This window comes from Sceloporus undulatus, chromosome 1, assembly GCF_019175285.1.
Source record: "Sceloporus undulatus isolate JIND9_A2432 ecotype Alabama chromosome 1, SceUnd_v1.1, whole genome shotgun sequence".
Lineage (NCBI taxonomy): Eukaryota > Metazoa > Chordata > Lepidosauria > Squamata > Phrynosomatidae > Sceloporus > Sceloporus undulatus.
Genome location: NC_056522.1, coordinates 311,703,270 through 311,715,634, shown reverse-complemented (window position 1 = coordinate 311,715,634; position 12,365 = coordinate 311,703,270). Strand labels below are relative to the sequence as shown.

At 39.1% G+C, this 12,365-nt stretch overlaps 1 protein-coding gene across 24 annotated transcripts in view; it reads right to left on the bottom strand.

Annotated features, from left to right (window-relative positions):
- GPHN (gephyrin) overlaps nucleotides 1–12,365 on the bottom strand; it is a 671,572-nt gene that overhangs the window by 270,106 nt on the left and 389,101 nt on the right. For 11 of the 24 annotated variants that reach the window (XM_042462503.1, XM_042462529.1, XM_042462461.1 and 8 more), the window contains one exon: nucleotides 660–701. The exons of the other annotated variants lie outside the window; for them this stretch is intronic. In XM_042462503.1, coding sequence (XP_042318437.1) covers nucleotides 660–701 — 42 coding nt within the window. The remainder of the gene's footprint in view (nucleotides 1–659; nucleotides 702–12,365) is intronic. 24 annotated transcript variants of the gene reach the window in all.

Genomic DNA, 12,365 nt, shown 5'->3' with positions numbered 1-12,365 from the left:
TTATAGGGTTACCACAAGTCAGAAATGACTTGAAGGCACACAACAACAACAGCAGCAACAACCTGACCTTGTTTTTTTTTTTTTTTCAAATCCCTTCCAATTTTGGAGAAGGAACATTATTATATTGAATAAAGCAGTAAATGTGTCTGCCACTATTCTTCAGATCTCCAAGGGGGAAATGGTTACATTGCTGTGAATAAAATATTTAACTTCAAAGATATATATCCACAAAGCAATTTGTACATGAAAAATACAGTTATTAACCTTTATGCACTATCAGTTTCTGAATGGCTTTCCTATCACCAGAGGTAATGAACCTCTGAGTAAAATAGTGCTCTAAAACTGTAGTACACTTTATGTTTCTTTGTACTCATTTCTTTGTACTTACATAACCTGATTGCAAATAAATTGTTAAAGGCATCTTGGAATAAAATTCTGGTGGTAAGGAGTAAGTGGTTGGTTGGTATTTACACCAGGTGGTTTCAAACTGCTATTGTGCTGCTAAACCATGCTGGACATTATTAAATGGTGAGCATGCAGTCAATCCCACAAACTGATTTTTCCTCACTTTCTGCATGGTGCAAGACCAAATAAAATAAAAAAAATAAAAGGGTGATGAGTGAGAATTTTGACTGTGACAAAACACGTGCAAAGTATACCTCAGAAACACTATAGGTGGATGAGCACGAAGGGAGCCGAGCCTGGTTGTGCAGCGAGGAAAAGAAAACACTGTTAAAAAAGAAATGGTGGAACAGTAAGGGTCTTAGAAGGTTTTCTGTTTAGGTGGTTCCAGCACTGAGACATAGCAGGGGGAGATTCATTTCATTTTTAAAACCAAATTGTTTCATATGCAAATATTTTCTAGATTAGGCCATATAAGGTGGAAATTTACATACAGTATAAGCATGTTAAGACTATGGCTACATATAAACAAATACTACTGAATGATGATGGAGTTTTAAGTCTTCAAGAGACTAGATGAATACGAACTTTTTAGAAGGCAAAATATGGATGTTTAAACTCAATGTTGTTCTTGCTCCATAGATTATTTTGGGCTCTAAAAAATCAGAAGTGTGAAATGATATTGAGCTTTATTTTCTCATAAAAAGCATCCTTTCAGGATGAGTTATTATTTTGATCTGCTCAGATATCCATGGTTTTTATAAAAGTTGCTCTCAGTTATGATCTCACCCTGAAGATTCATAATTCCAACATGGGAATATAACTGTAATTTTGCAATTAATAAAAATCTATACCCATTCTACTATGAACTTTACAGTTTGATCATAAGTGTGTTATGCAAAAGTAGATCCTGTTCAATGGAATCAAAAAAATCAAAAAACTTATTTCTCCATTCATAGAACGCCCCAAGAATTTACAACCTGGACACAGTAAGAAACCAAGATTGTAGCTGGCATCCAATTTACACTTCTGTGATTTTTTATGGTTGGTGTAGAGGCAGAAATTTACTATCTCCCTCTTGCAATGATCCCATCACTGTAGGATGCATGTTCCTTGTGTGGGTTTCCCTGGCATGGCCATTTAGTGGCTGGTGAAGAGTGGAATGTGGAGGCCAGAGAAGCATCCAGCTATGTCCTGGAGTCCTCTGGAGGTCCCAGAGGATGACATTGCCCTTCTGTGTTTAGCTACAGGGAGTCCAGCAGGAACTTTATGATACATCTCTCAAAGAAGGAAGGCAAAGATTTCAGCTTGTCTGTCCTATTCACTAGAGTTGTCTCATGCCTGCTCCCGTTCTGCTGCCATCTAATGTGTATGAGTTTAATATATGAACACCATTCTTTGATAGCTCCCCTCCCTTAAAAGCTGGAATCACCATGGCCCCTCAAATACATTTTCTGCACACTTCCTTAAGAACATAATAAATGCTTGATACAGAATAAAATTCACCTCTCCATCGTATGTTTTTCAATAATTTCATCAATCAAGTTTTACTGGAATATTACCAGCAATCTATCATTGGGCTGTTCCTGGAACAGGAACTATGCAAGTATTGTACCTTGTGCACTCAAGCCTATGTAATTGTTACTCCAAAAAAAGAGAAGAGATGAAAGATAATAGCAACTGGAACTATATTTGTCTCCCTCTATGAGCATAGGTCCTATTTCACCAGTTAACATATTGTAGTGGGAGAGGCACAGCTCTGTTTGCAGCGTCTACACAGATGGAATGTTGTGTCAGTTAGGTTAAGATTCTACGTATACACATTAATTCAATTAAACTGTAATATTAAGACATAGTGCATTGTCTAGGACCAGCTAAAGCTTTTGTCTTATTAATTAAATAAATTGGCGGGAACACATTTTAACAGGTAAAAGGAAATGCTAATCAGTGTAACTTAGCGATAAAGGCAAATTAAATTACTTGCTAGACTGGGACTTGGCAACATGGTGTCATACTGATGTCAGTTCACAAAGAGGAGGAGGTGCAGAAGATGTTGCTAACTATTTCACTCTATTAATGATGGTCTTAGGGGTAGCTCAGGAATTCATCTGACCCTCAGATGAATTCATTCTCATGTTTTTAAACATTTATATAAAACCAGTCCTGCTAATGTATTCAGCTTGTTTGGTGTGTGTGAATGGGGAGGAGAACCCTTTTTGAAAACTATACAAATTATGGGAGAGGAAATCCCAGCCCATAAACCTAATTTGGCTCATAGAGATTGTCCACAGAACCCCACCACCCTCCTCAAAAGCTTTCTTTACACCGTTAGGAGGGACCTCTACCAGTCTGCAGCCACTGATTACAGTTAGTTAGTATTCTTGTTCTGAAACTGCAAGTTATTCAATATTAAAATGGAAATACTATTGGGCTAGAGTCAGTGCAGTGAAGTGGTGTGGGTGTTAGACTAGGATTCTGGAGACCAGGATATTAATTGCTGCTCAGCAATGGAAACCTATTTGGTGACCCTGGGCAAGTTACACTCTGTTAGCCTGAGAGGAAGGCAAAGCAAAACTCCTTCTCAATAAATCTTGCCAAGAAAACACTGTGATAGGTTCACCTTAGGGTTGCCATATGTGAAGGCACACAACAACAAAGTATTGGCCCCAATTACCCTAAAGCCACTAGATCCCATCTGATCTTGGAAGCCAAGTAGAGTCAACCCTAGTTAGCACTTAGATGGGTGACCACCATCAAATGAAGACTAACCAGGAAAGTCAGGTACTTAATAATACAGTGGTACCCCGGGATACGAATGCGCCGCCTTACGAAATTTCCGGGTTACGAAAAAAATCCATTGAAAAAAACTGTTCTGGGTTACGAAGGTTATTTCGGGTTACGAAAAATTTTTTGGTGCTTTCGGCGCTTTTTCGCACGAAATCGCGGCTTTCGCTATTAGCGCCTATGGCTTTTTCAGCTTACGAAGATTTTCGGGTTACGAACGCGGCGGTGGAACGAATTAAATTCGTAACCCGGGGTACCACTGTACTACAAAAACTTCTTTAAACCATGAATAGCATGTATTTACCACAATAACACAATTTTAGGCATCTAGTAGAGAATAATGTGAGGTATCTCATCTCTAAAACTTAAATTATCAAAGAAATAATCAGAAATAAGTACCTCACGTTATGGCTACTTTACAAAATTTTTACTGTATGATTATTTTCTAGATGATTTATATAGTTCATTATTCTACTGGATGCCTAAAATTGTATTATTGTAGTAAACACATGCTATTCATGGTTTAAATAAGTTTTTGTAGTATTATTAAGAGCCTGACTTTCCTTGTTAGTCTTTTTTTGTTGGCTGACCCTGCAAAAGGAGCAAATTTAATCCGTTCCTGCCAATGTCTTATTTGAAACCTTAGCAGAGGTCCACTTTGGGAGCAGGCTGTCTGGTCACTGCCACAGTTTTTAGTTGACTGTGTGCCATAGCACACAATATATTTAGGGTATATACTTGTGTATAAGTTGAGCAATTTTAGTCGAACAACTGATTCCCTAAACCTGGATCAACTTTAAGTACAATAGGCCTGTTGTATTTATGGGCTCAGGATCTACTGATTCAACCAACTGTGGATTCAAAGTGGAGGTGGCTGAGGCATAACCATCTCTGTCTCTTTTTGCATCTAGTGTGGTGAATACCTGCTCCCCTCCTCATGGGGAGTCTTTCTCTTTTGGGGTGTGGGGAGTGTAAAAAGAGAGGAGTAGTAAAATCTAGTTTGCCCAACATAATAAACAGAAAAATCTCAGCGCTTGAAAGGGCCTGAAGGGAAACACATTCATCCCCCCCACTGCTCCTACAGCATTCCTTCCAAAGAGGGAATCTGGGCTGCCTCCATCATAGGCAATGCACAGCTTTGTTGGGGCGGTTGGTTGACGTTAACTCTCTTTTCTTTTTACCTTCCCAATATCCAAAATAGAGAAAAATTGCTTGAGAGGATAGGAGCAGGTACTCATCAGGCCATCCCAACTGCAGCCCCCCCCCCCCATGCTCTTTTCTCCTGCATCTCAGCCTGAAGAATGTGGCCTATTGGTAGGGACTTGCCATTGCCTCTGCTACTGCCCTATGCCATTTTATTAACAGGGACTTGATCATCCATGTTTTTGGGTATCCAAGCAGGGTCCTAGAACCAAACCCCCCACAGATACTGAAGGCCCACTGTAAGTTATTTGTTATCATTTTCCTTTGCTTCACTTTTACATCTTTTGTTATATGCCTCAAAGTTTCATCCTCAACTTATCCATTTCAAATCAAAATCCATAATTTTGGCCTCTAAACCTTCTCTCAATTTATACATGAGATCGATTTATACGTGAGTAATTATGAACAATGATGTAGCATACACACACTGTTGTAGATAATATTAGATAGTGTGCCCTTGCCTTATGCAGGGGATCCGTTCCAGATCCCCCCCCCCCCCTGTAAGGCAAATTCTGCATATGCTTGAGCCCCATTGAAAATAATGGGGCTTGTGCATACGACAGTGTGCGGTATGCATGCCACAGGTGCATATACCGTTTTCTCCCCCCCCCCCCCATTTTTTTTATTTTCAATATCATTTACAATATATACAAGTTGCTTTGCTCATACAGATGTCTCCAATCATTTATGTTTTACATCTGTAAATTTTTCCTATCTATATTTTTAATATTCCCAATAGAATAAAAAGATATTACATGTTATCAACAGATTTGTCATGACCTATTTCTCTATAATTATATACCAGCAGCCCATATTTAAGTATTTTTATCTACTCCTTAGTACATTCTTCAAAAGCTTTTTTGTCCATGATCCTGTTTTGTTAGCATTTTCGTTGATATATTTCCTTATATTATTGTGAGTTTTACCTCATGAGATCTTTCTTGATGTTGAATGTCCTTTCCCAAAATTTGAATATCGGGAGCCATTCTTCCTGTAGTCTATTTTTGTCCTTATTATTTATCAAAGCTGTAAGTCTGTCCATTTCTTTTAACGCCTGTAATTTTTGTGCCCACTCCTCAATCGTTGGCGGATCATTATTTTCCCATTTTTTAGCTATCACCAGTCTCGCTGCTGTCACAGTATTATTATTATTATTATTATTAACCTTTATTTATGAAGTGCTGTAAATTTACACAGCGCTGTACATGCAATCTCCAGTATTTGCTTTCTATTTCTTTTTTAAATACAAATGTCATATTTAACAAGTAGAATTCTGGTAGCATTTCAAAATCAATCTGAAATATTTTTTGAATAGTTGAATGTATTTTCCCCCAAAACTTTTGAATCTTGTTACATGACCACCACATATGGTATAGTGACCCGGTTTTTTTTTTAAACATTGCCAACATTGCATATCTATTATTTTATATATATATTTTAATTTTATGGGAGTGAGATACCATCTATTTGCTATTTTCATCTGGTTTTCTTTTAGATCCTGTGATGCTGTAAACTTATCTGTCATTTTCCACGCTTTTTGCAAATTATCATACATTATTACATGTCTGATATCTTGTGCCCATCGCACCATACTGTCTTTTATTATTTCTTTTCCTAATTCTCTTTTTAGTAGTATTTTATATAGCTTAGAAAATTTTTTTGTCTGTTTTCCACCATAGGTCATCCAGTTCGTTGATTATTACTTCTATTTCTTTATTCTCAATATCTTCTTTAAATCTTTCTTTTATCTGTGCATACTACAACCAATTCAGATTTCCCCCCTCTTTGGTTAATTCTTCTCTCTTTGCATACACCATTTTCTGTTTTTCGTGCAACTTTCAGCATAAGCTGAAAGCAGCGTATACATGGGCGCACTGTAGTATGCTCTCAGAGAACATTCAGATGAGATCATAGTGTGTGAAGTTCCATATAGACCACATCACTACAGTGCTGTGTAACTGGCAAAGACATCCAGTCTTCCACATGAATACTGGAGCTGAAAACATCTTGTGCGGAACAATGGAAGATTATTAGATCACCTTCTAATTACTGATAGTTCAGGGAAAACAGGGCCAAAATTACATTACATTACACTTAGCCCAGCAATTCTCAGAAGAGAGTAAACCAGGCAGAATTATCGTTCACAAGTTGTGGGTCAGGTTTCGCATAAGCAGTTTAGGCCCTCGTGAAGTCGAAGGGTTTCACAAATGGCATCTATAGGTTTTTTGTGGGTTTTTCAGGCTATGTGGCCATGTTCTGGAAGAATTTATTCCTGATGTTTCACCTGCATCTGTGGCTGGGTCTTCATAGGATTGTGGCATGGAGGTGTGTGTCGTACATATACTGTGTGACACTTGGTTGAGAGGAAGTGATTTTCATGTTAATCTTTGTCTTGGTTTGTTGGTGAATGGCAAGGCCTCGGAGTGGGAGAATATGTAAGGAGGAGTCACAGTCTAGCACTCAAACCACTATGCCATGCTAGCTGTACAACCCTAGCACCCCAATGCCTATTTATAGATATTAGGTCTACTGTTTGTGCAGCACATACTTGGGCAATGGTGTCTCCCTCAGCTGCACCCAGATCATCACCTCCTCCTCCTCCTCCCATATATGGCCATGGCCGAGGTCTATTCCTCCCTCTCACCTATGCCTTAAAGCAGACGGAATGCCAGCTGCTTGGTTGTTGCTCCAGGGTGACCACGTACAAAGGGAGCAGAGCCTGAGCAGCTCATAAAATAGAATCTGGAAAGCCAATCACCTTGGGAGCAGCAACAGAGCAACTGGCTGAGCACTCACTGATAATTCTCTCACCCATATCAGCCTTGCAGCATGGAATGGGCAAGAAGCTTCTTGATTGTTGCTTGGCCAACTGCTTAGCTGCTGCTCCCTTTGCACCCCATCACATTAGGGTCAGCAACTGAGCAGCTGGCTGAGCTGTGGAGAGTGGCTTATTGGTTGCTATGCTACTTGACCCACTGCTTGATTGCTGCTCCCAAGGTGACTGGGTGCAAAGGGGGACACTTCTCCCCAGTGAAATGGGGCTCAATCTTCTTTTCCTTGGGTGTTGACAGGCACAGCTGGCTTTCCACTTTTTCCCCTGATGTAGAAGACTGCTCAGTCTGAGAGAGGTGAGACATGTGAGGGACTTTTTTGAAGAATCAACCCCATTACACCTCGCCCACATTCCCCAGACACATACCTTCTTCAGCTTCAAACCACCCTCCACTCCCCACAATGTTTCTTCTGCTACATCTTCTCTTGGCCTGTTTGAAGAAAGAAAGCAGGAGCAGCAGCGCAACTCCAACCTGCTGGCCAATTGCAGATGAAGCTCACAAAGCTTAAGCAGGGTCCAAAATCTGAATGCTCCTTTTTGCTGCTGCATCCCCCACCCCAACATGCCCTGCTGTGCAAATTACAGTGGACCCTTGTTATACGCTGGGGTTTGGTTCCAAGATCCCCCGTGTATAACAAAATCCGTGTATGCTCAAGTCCCATTAAGTTTAATGACATAGCAAAATGGTGTCCCTAATAAAAAAATGGAACATCAGGGTAAATTTATACTTTTTTGGAACATTTTCAAACCGTGTATGCTTAAATCCGTGTATAAAAAATCCGTGCATAAGAAGGGCCGACTGTACAAGAGGGGTGTAATCACATTCAAATATTCCAAATTTTATAGAGTTTTTATTATTTTATTTTGATTATTTTAATGTAAGTTTAACTATATATTTTTCTTTTTTATCACTGTGTGTGTGTGTTTTATTTATTTATTTATATTTGAAATGGTTTGGAGACTTATTCAATAAAGATGTATTCATATTCATAGTAAAACAGGGATAGTGAGTTTGTGGCCCTCTAGATATCTGAGTACAACACTATCCATGCTAGCAAGAACTGAGGAGACCTGGACACCTGAAGCATAACAGTTCTTCCACTACTGCTATAAAATTGTTGTCACTTGTGATTTTAAATTTTCTTGCAAACAAGAAAACAATTTGAGTATCTCAAATCTGAGCTCTCCCAAATGTATGAATAGTATTAAAATTACCATTTTTACAAGTCTGCAAACAATTCTGGGGAAATTTGGGGTTAGAACAACACCTGCCTGAACTCAGGATCACTATACGCATTCCCTGTTTGTGATGATGATGATGATAAGTAAAAAAACCCAAACGGACTTTGAAACGTGAAAGTAAGCAATAGCCTTCCTTCATAAAGGTAAAGGTAGTCCCTTGACACAAATGACTAGTCGAAACTGACTGTAGGGGGCAGTGCTCATCTCTGTTACTAAGAGAGCCAGTGTTGTCTGAGGACTGCTCTCGTGGTCATGTGGCCAGCAGGACTGCACCAAACACTGTCACCTTCCCACCGAAGTGGAACCTATTTATCTACTTGCATTTGCATACTTTCAAACTGCTAGGTTGGCAGAAGCTGGGATTAGTGAAAGGAGCTCACCCCATCATGCAGCACTTGGGCCTCCAACTATCAACCTTCCGATCATCAGAATTTGTGTCAACGGGGGAAAACCCTCACAGAGGTTGCTTCCATACTGTTCCCTTTCCTTGAACTGACACCCTTTGTTCATTCTGTTTTCATAAAAAATATGGATGACATTACACACACCAAAATCATGTCTTTTGGGTGATTAAAAGACTCAAAGAGCAAATTGTTTCCATTTCCATATATCATTTGACTTCTGGGCCAACTAGAACAGTACAGTTCCCTTGGCATAATTCCAATATGATGCAGGTGCTGTGCATCAGCATAATGGAATTTCCTTCTTTTACCTTCCCCTCTCCTCCTCCTACCTGAAAACTACCTTCAGAGAGTTTCTCAGCCTGTTGAAGTGGTTTTGGAGGGTACTAGACCAGGGTGATTGTCCCCTTTCATTTCTACTGGATTTTTGTTGATAGAAATAGGAGTCCAGAGCTGAATCTTTGTCTTTTGATCTTTGGGAGTTAAGTTTATGCATACAAGCTATGAATTAAGAGAATTATAAAAATCCACATGTCAAATGATCAGAATGTAGTAGCTCATTCTTTCCATGACATTATTACTTGCTTTTATATCAAATCTATGGTACTGTGATCAATTAACTGAAAAAGTGCGTGAGTATCACTGTAAAGTGGAAGGGGAGGTGCCAAATCTAACATAATACAGTGGACCATTGTTATACGCTGGGGTTTGGTTCCAAGATCCCTCGTAGATAACAAAACCTGTGGATGCTCAAGTCCCATTAGATATAATATATATATTAAATATAATGACATAGCAAAATAGTGTCCCTTATAAAAAATGGAAAATCAAGGTTTGATATTTGAAATTTATACATTTTGAAGATTTTCAAACCGTGGATGCTTGAATCCGTGTATTAAAAAAAGTGTATAAGAAGGGCCAACTGTATAAACGTCCTACTCACAGTTAGTCTACAATAAATTCTTAGCTATTTTAAAGAAAATGGTGTTTTTCTCACATGTAAATGTAATACTAACTAGGTGCCACATAAGCTGAAAGCTGCGCTGGAAGAGCCCATCGTGCACTCCAGAAGAACTAATGGGGCGTGTGCCCATGGTGCGCATGCATCACCAGCTTGCTGTGCGCCGCAGGCGCAAGCCCCATTATTTCCAATGGGGCTTTAGCACATGCAGAATTCTCCTTACGCAGAGGGATCTGGAACGGATCGCCATGTAAGGGGAGGGCACACTGTATTTGATGTACAGTTTGCCATTGCATCATTGACTTTTCTTTTAAGGTGAGCTGATTTAATGAAGGAAGCCACAGCTCTGAGTTTGTAATACCTGAGTCATGGATGTTGATGACCATCTCCCATCCATAGGCTCTCCATAGGTTGAAGTTGACTTGATGGGAAGATAACAACAGAGGAGGAGAGCTTGATTGAACCATTTTGCCTATACAGTCAGCCCTCTGTTTTGTGGGGAATCTGTTCCACCCCCCCGCCCCCCGTAAAAATGGAGACTTGCAGATATTGAAGCCCCACAGGCTTGAATGGGGTGTGTGCATGCAGGGGGTGCACTGCGGGGTCGCATCCCTCCATGAATATTCAGGATCATGGATCTCAGGTCTGCAAGAACAGAGGGGCGACTGTACTTGAGTATGCAAAACAATAGGACTCCCTCTAAAGGGGGAAAGCATAAAAGTTGCTTTTCAGCAAACATACTAAGAGGGGGAAAGAAATATGTCTGTATCTGTACTATATAGTTTAGCTCTCATGTGTGACATATTTTCCTATATTGTACATCTTTTATGTTAGTGCAGCTCTAAGAATTAAAAAAATTAAATCTCAAAAATTAAATGTTCAAAGTTTTGAATCTAGATCAAAGATATTTAGTATTGCCTGTGGTTGTTCACTAAAACTACTTCACAAGGGGATTTGTTTTATAATTAGGAAGTGATTTCAGGTGACAGGTTGATTCTGGAAAGGATTTTGTGGGTCTAGTGGTAACTTTACACATACATGGCCTAAAATTTGGTCAAACATTACACATAATATCACTTTTCAATTAAACCCTATTCATCCCCCCCCCCCCCCCGCTTTGACTGTTGGGATGAAACCTCAGCTAGAAAAAGAAGAGAAGAAAGGAAACAAAGAGAAAAAAGATGAGGATGAGAGGACAAACCAATCATATTGGGTGTAACCAGCCAGCAATTTTTTTTTAAAAAAAATAAATCACCGAGTGAAATCGTACATTTACTCGGAGAGAGAATCCTTTCACATTTCCTTCTAGGTGATCTCTGAGCTCCTCCAGCTTTCGATGGAGCTACATATAAACATCAAAAAATGAATTGAAAAAGCAACCTGTTCTCTTTTCATCTTCTTTGTTTCCATTTTTTTAAAAAAAAAAGATAAGGTTATATAGTGTAGGACATTTCTCACTGCCTTTGTAATATATCTAACATTCCTCAATACAAACATACTGTATGCACCATAAACTCTGACAAGAAATGGCACCATTTACTTAAGTCAACAATTGTGTTTCTACATTTAAATCATACTATATAGTATAAATTGGCTTGAAACTTAAGATAATGGAGTGGAAGGAAGTGCACAAAAGAAAGTTAATCATTCTACCCTCCCTGCTGCAGCTGTGCCCTTGAAAAGACTCTCAGGGGAATGGTGTACAAGGAGATTGCTGTGGGAGGGTGGAATCACAAAAACTGGACAGAAACAGGGTGACCAGATGTCAACTGCAAAGGAAGACAAGGCACCACAAAATGCAGAACATTCAAGAAAAACATAGGACATTAAAAAATAAAAAAAAAACTAATATAAACATAAATTCATTTTGTATGGCTTATTTACAGCTATATTACATATACACTCACCCTTCTGTATTAGCGGATTGGATTATTCACAGATTTGATTAATATGTTCTCTCTAGGAATATCTAGGCCCTCCAGTGCAACCCTATGGTCAACTTTAACTAAAAGTTGCACTGAAAGACCTAGAGATTCCTAGAGAGAATACTCTACTAGGCCTTTGTAACTCCTCCAGTGCAGTTCTATGGTCAGTGTCTGTCGGACTTTGACCACAGAGTTGCACTGGGGGACCTAGAAATTCCTAGAGAGGTGTCCTCTCAGGTAAAAACATGGTGTTGTTGTTATTTGTGTTTTTTCCTTATTCACGGAGGTCGTGTGCCCCTAACCCTAGCGAATATGGAGGGACACGTGTACTTGTATTTTATTTTAACCTTATTTTTCAGATGAACTTATCTTCATTAAATTGCTTTGTTGGCTTGCAATATACATATAGAACTCTTAACAAGACAAATTTTAAAAATTGTACTATACTAGCAACAAACTCTTGACTGAATCTACATTTAGATTATTCCTTTCATTTTCTATTGTGCTGAAATTAAGGGGGGAAAATTTTCAACATTTATTTGCACTGTGTCCTAAAGCAGCCCATTGCCTAACACGTTTGCTATCCTTTTACCCTTTGAGAAACAAATGTGCCC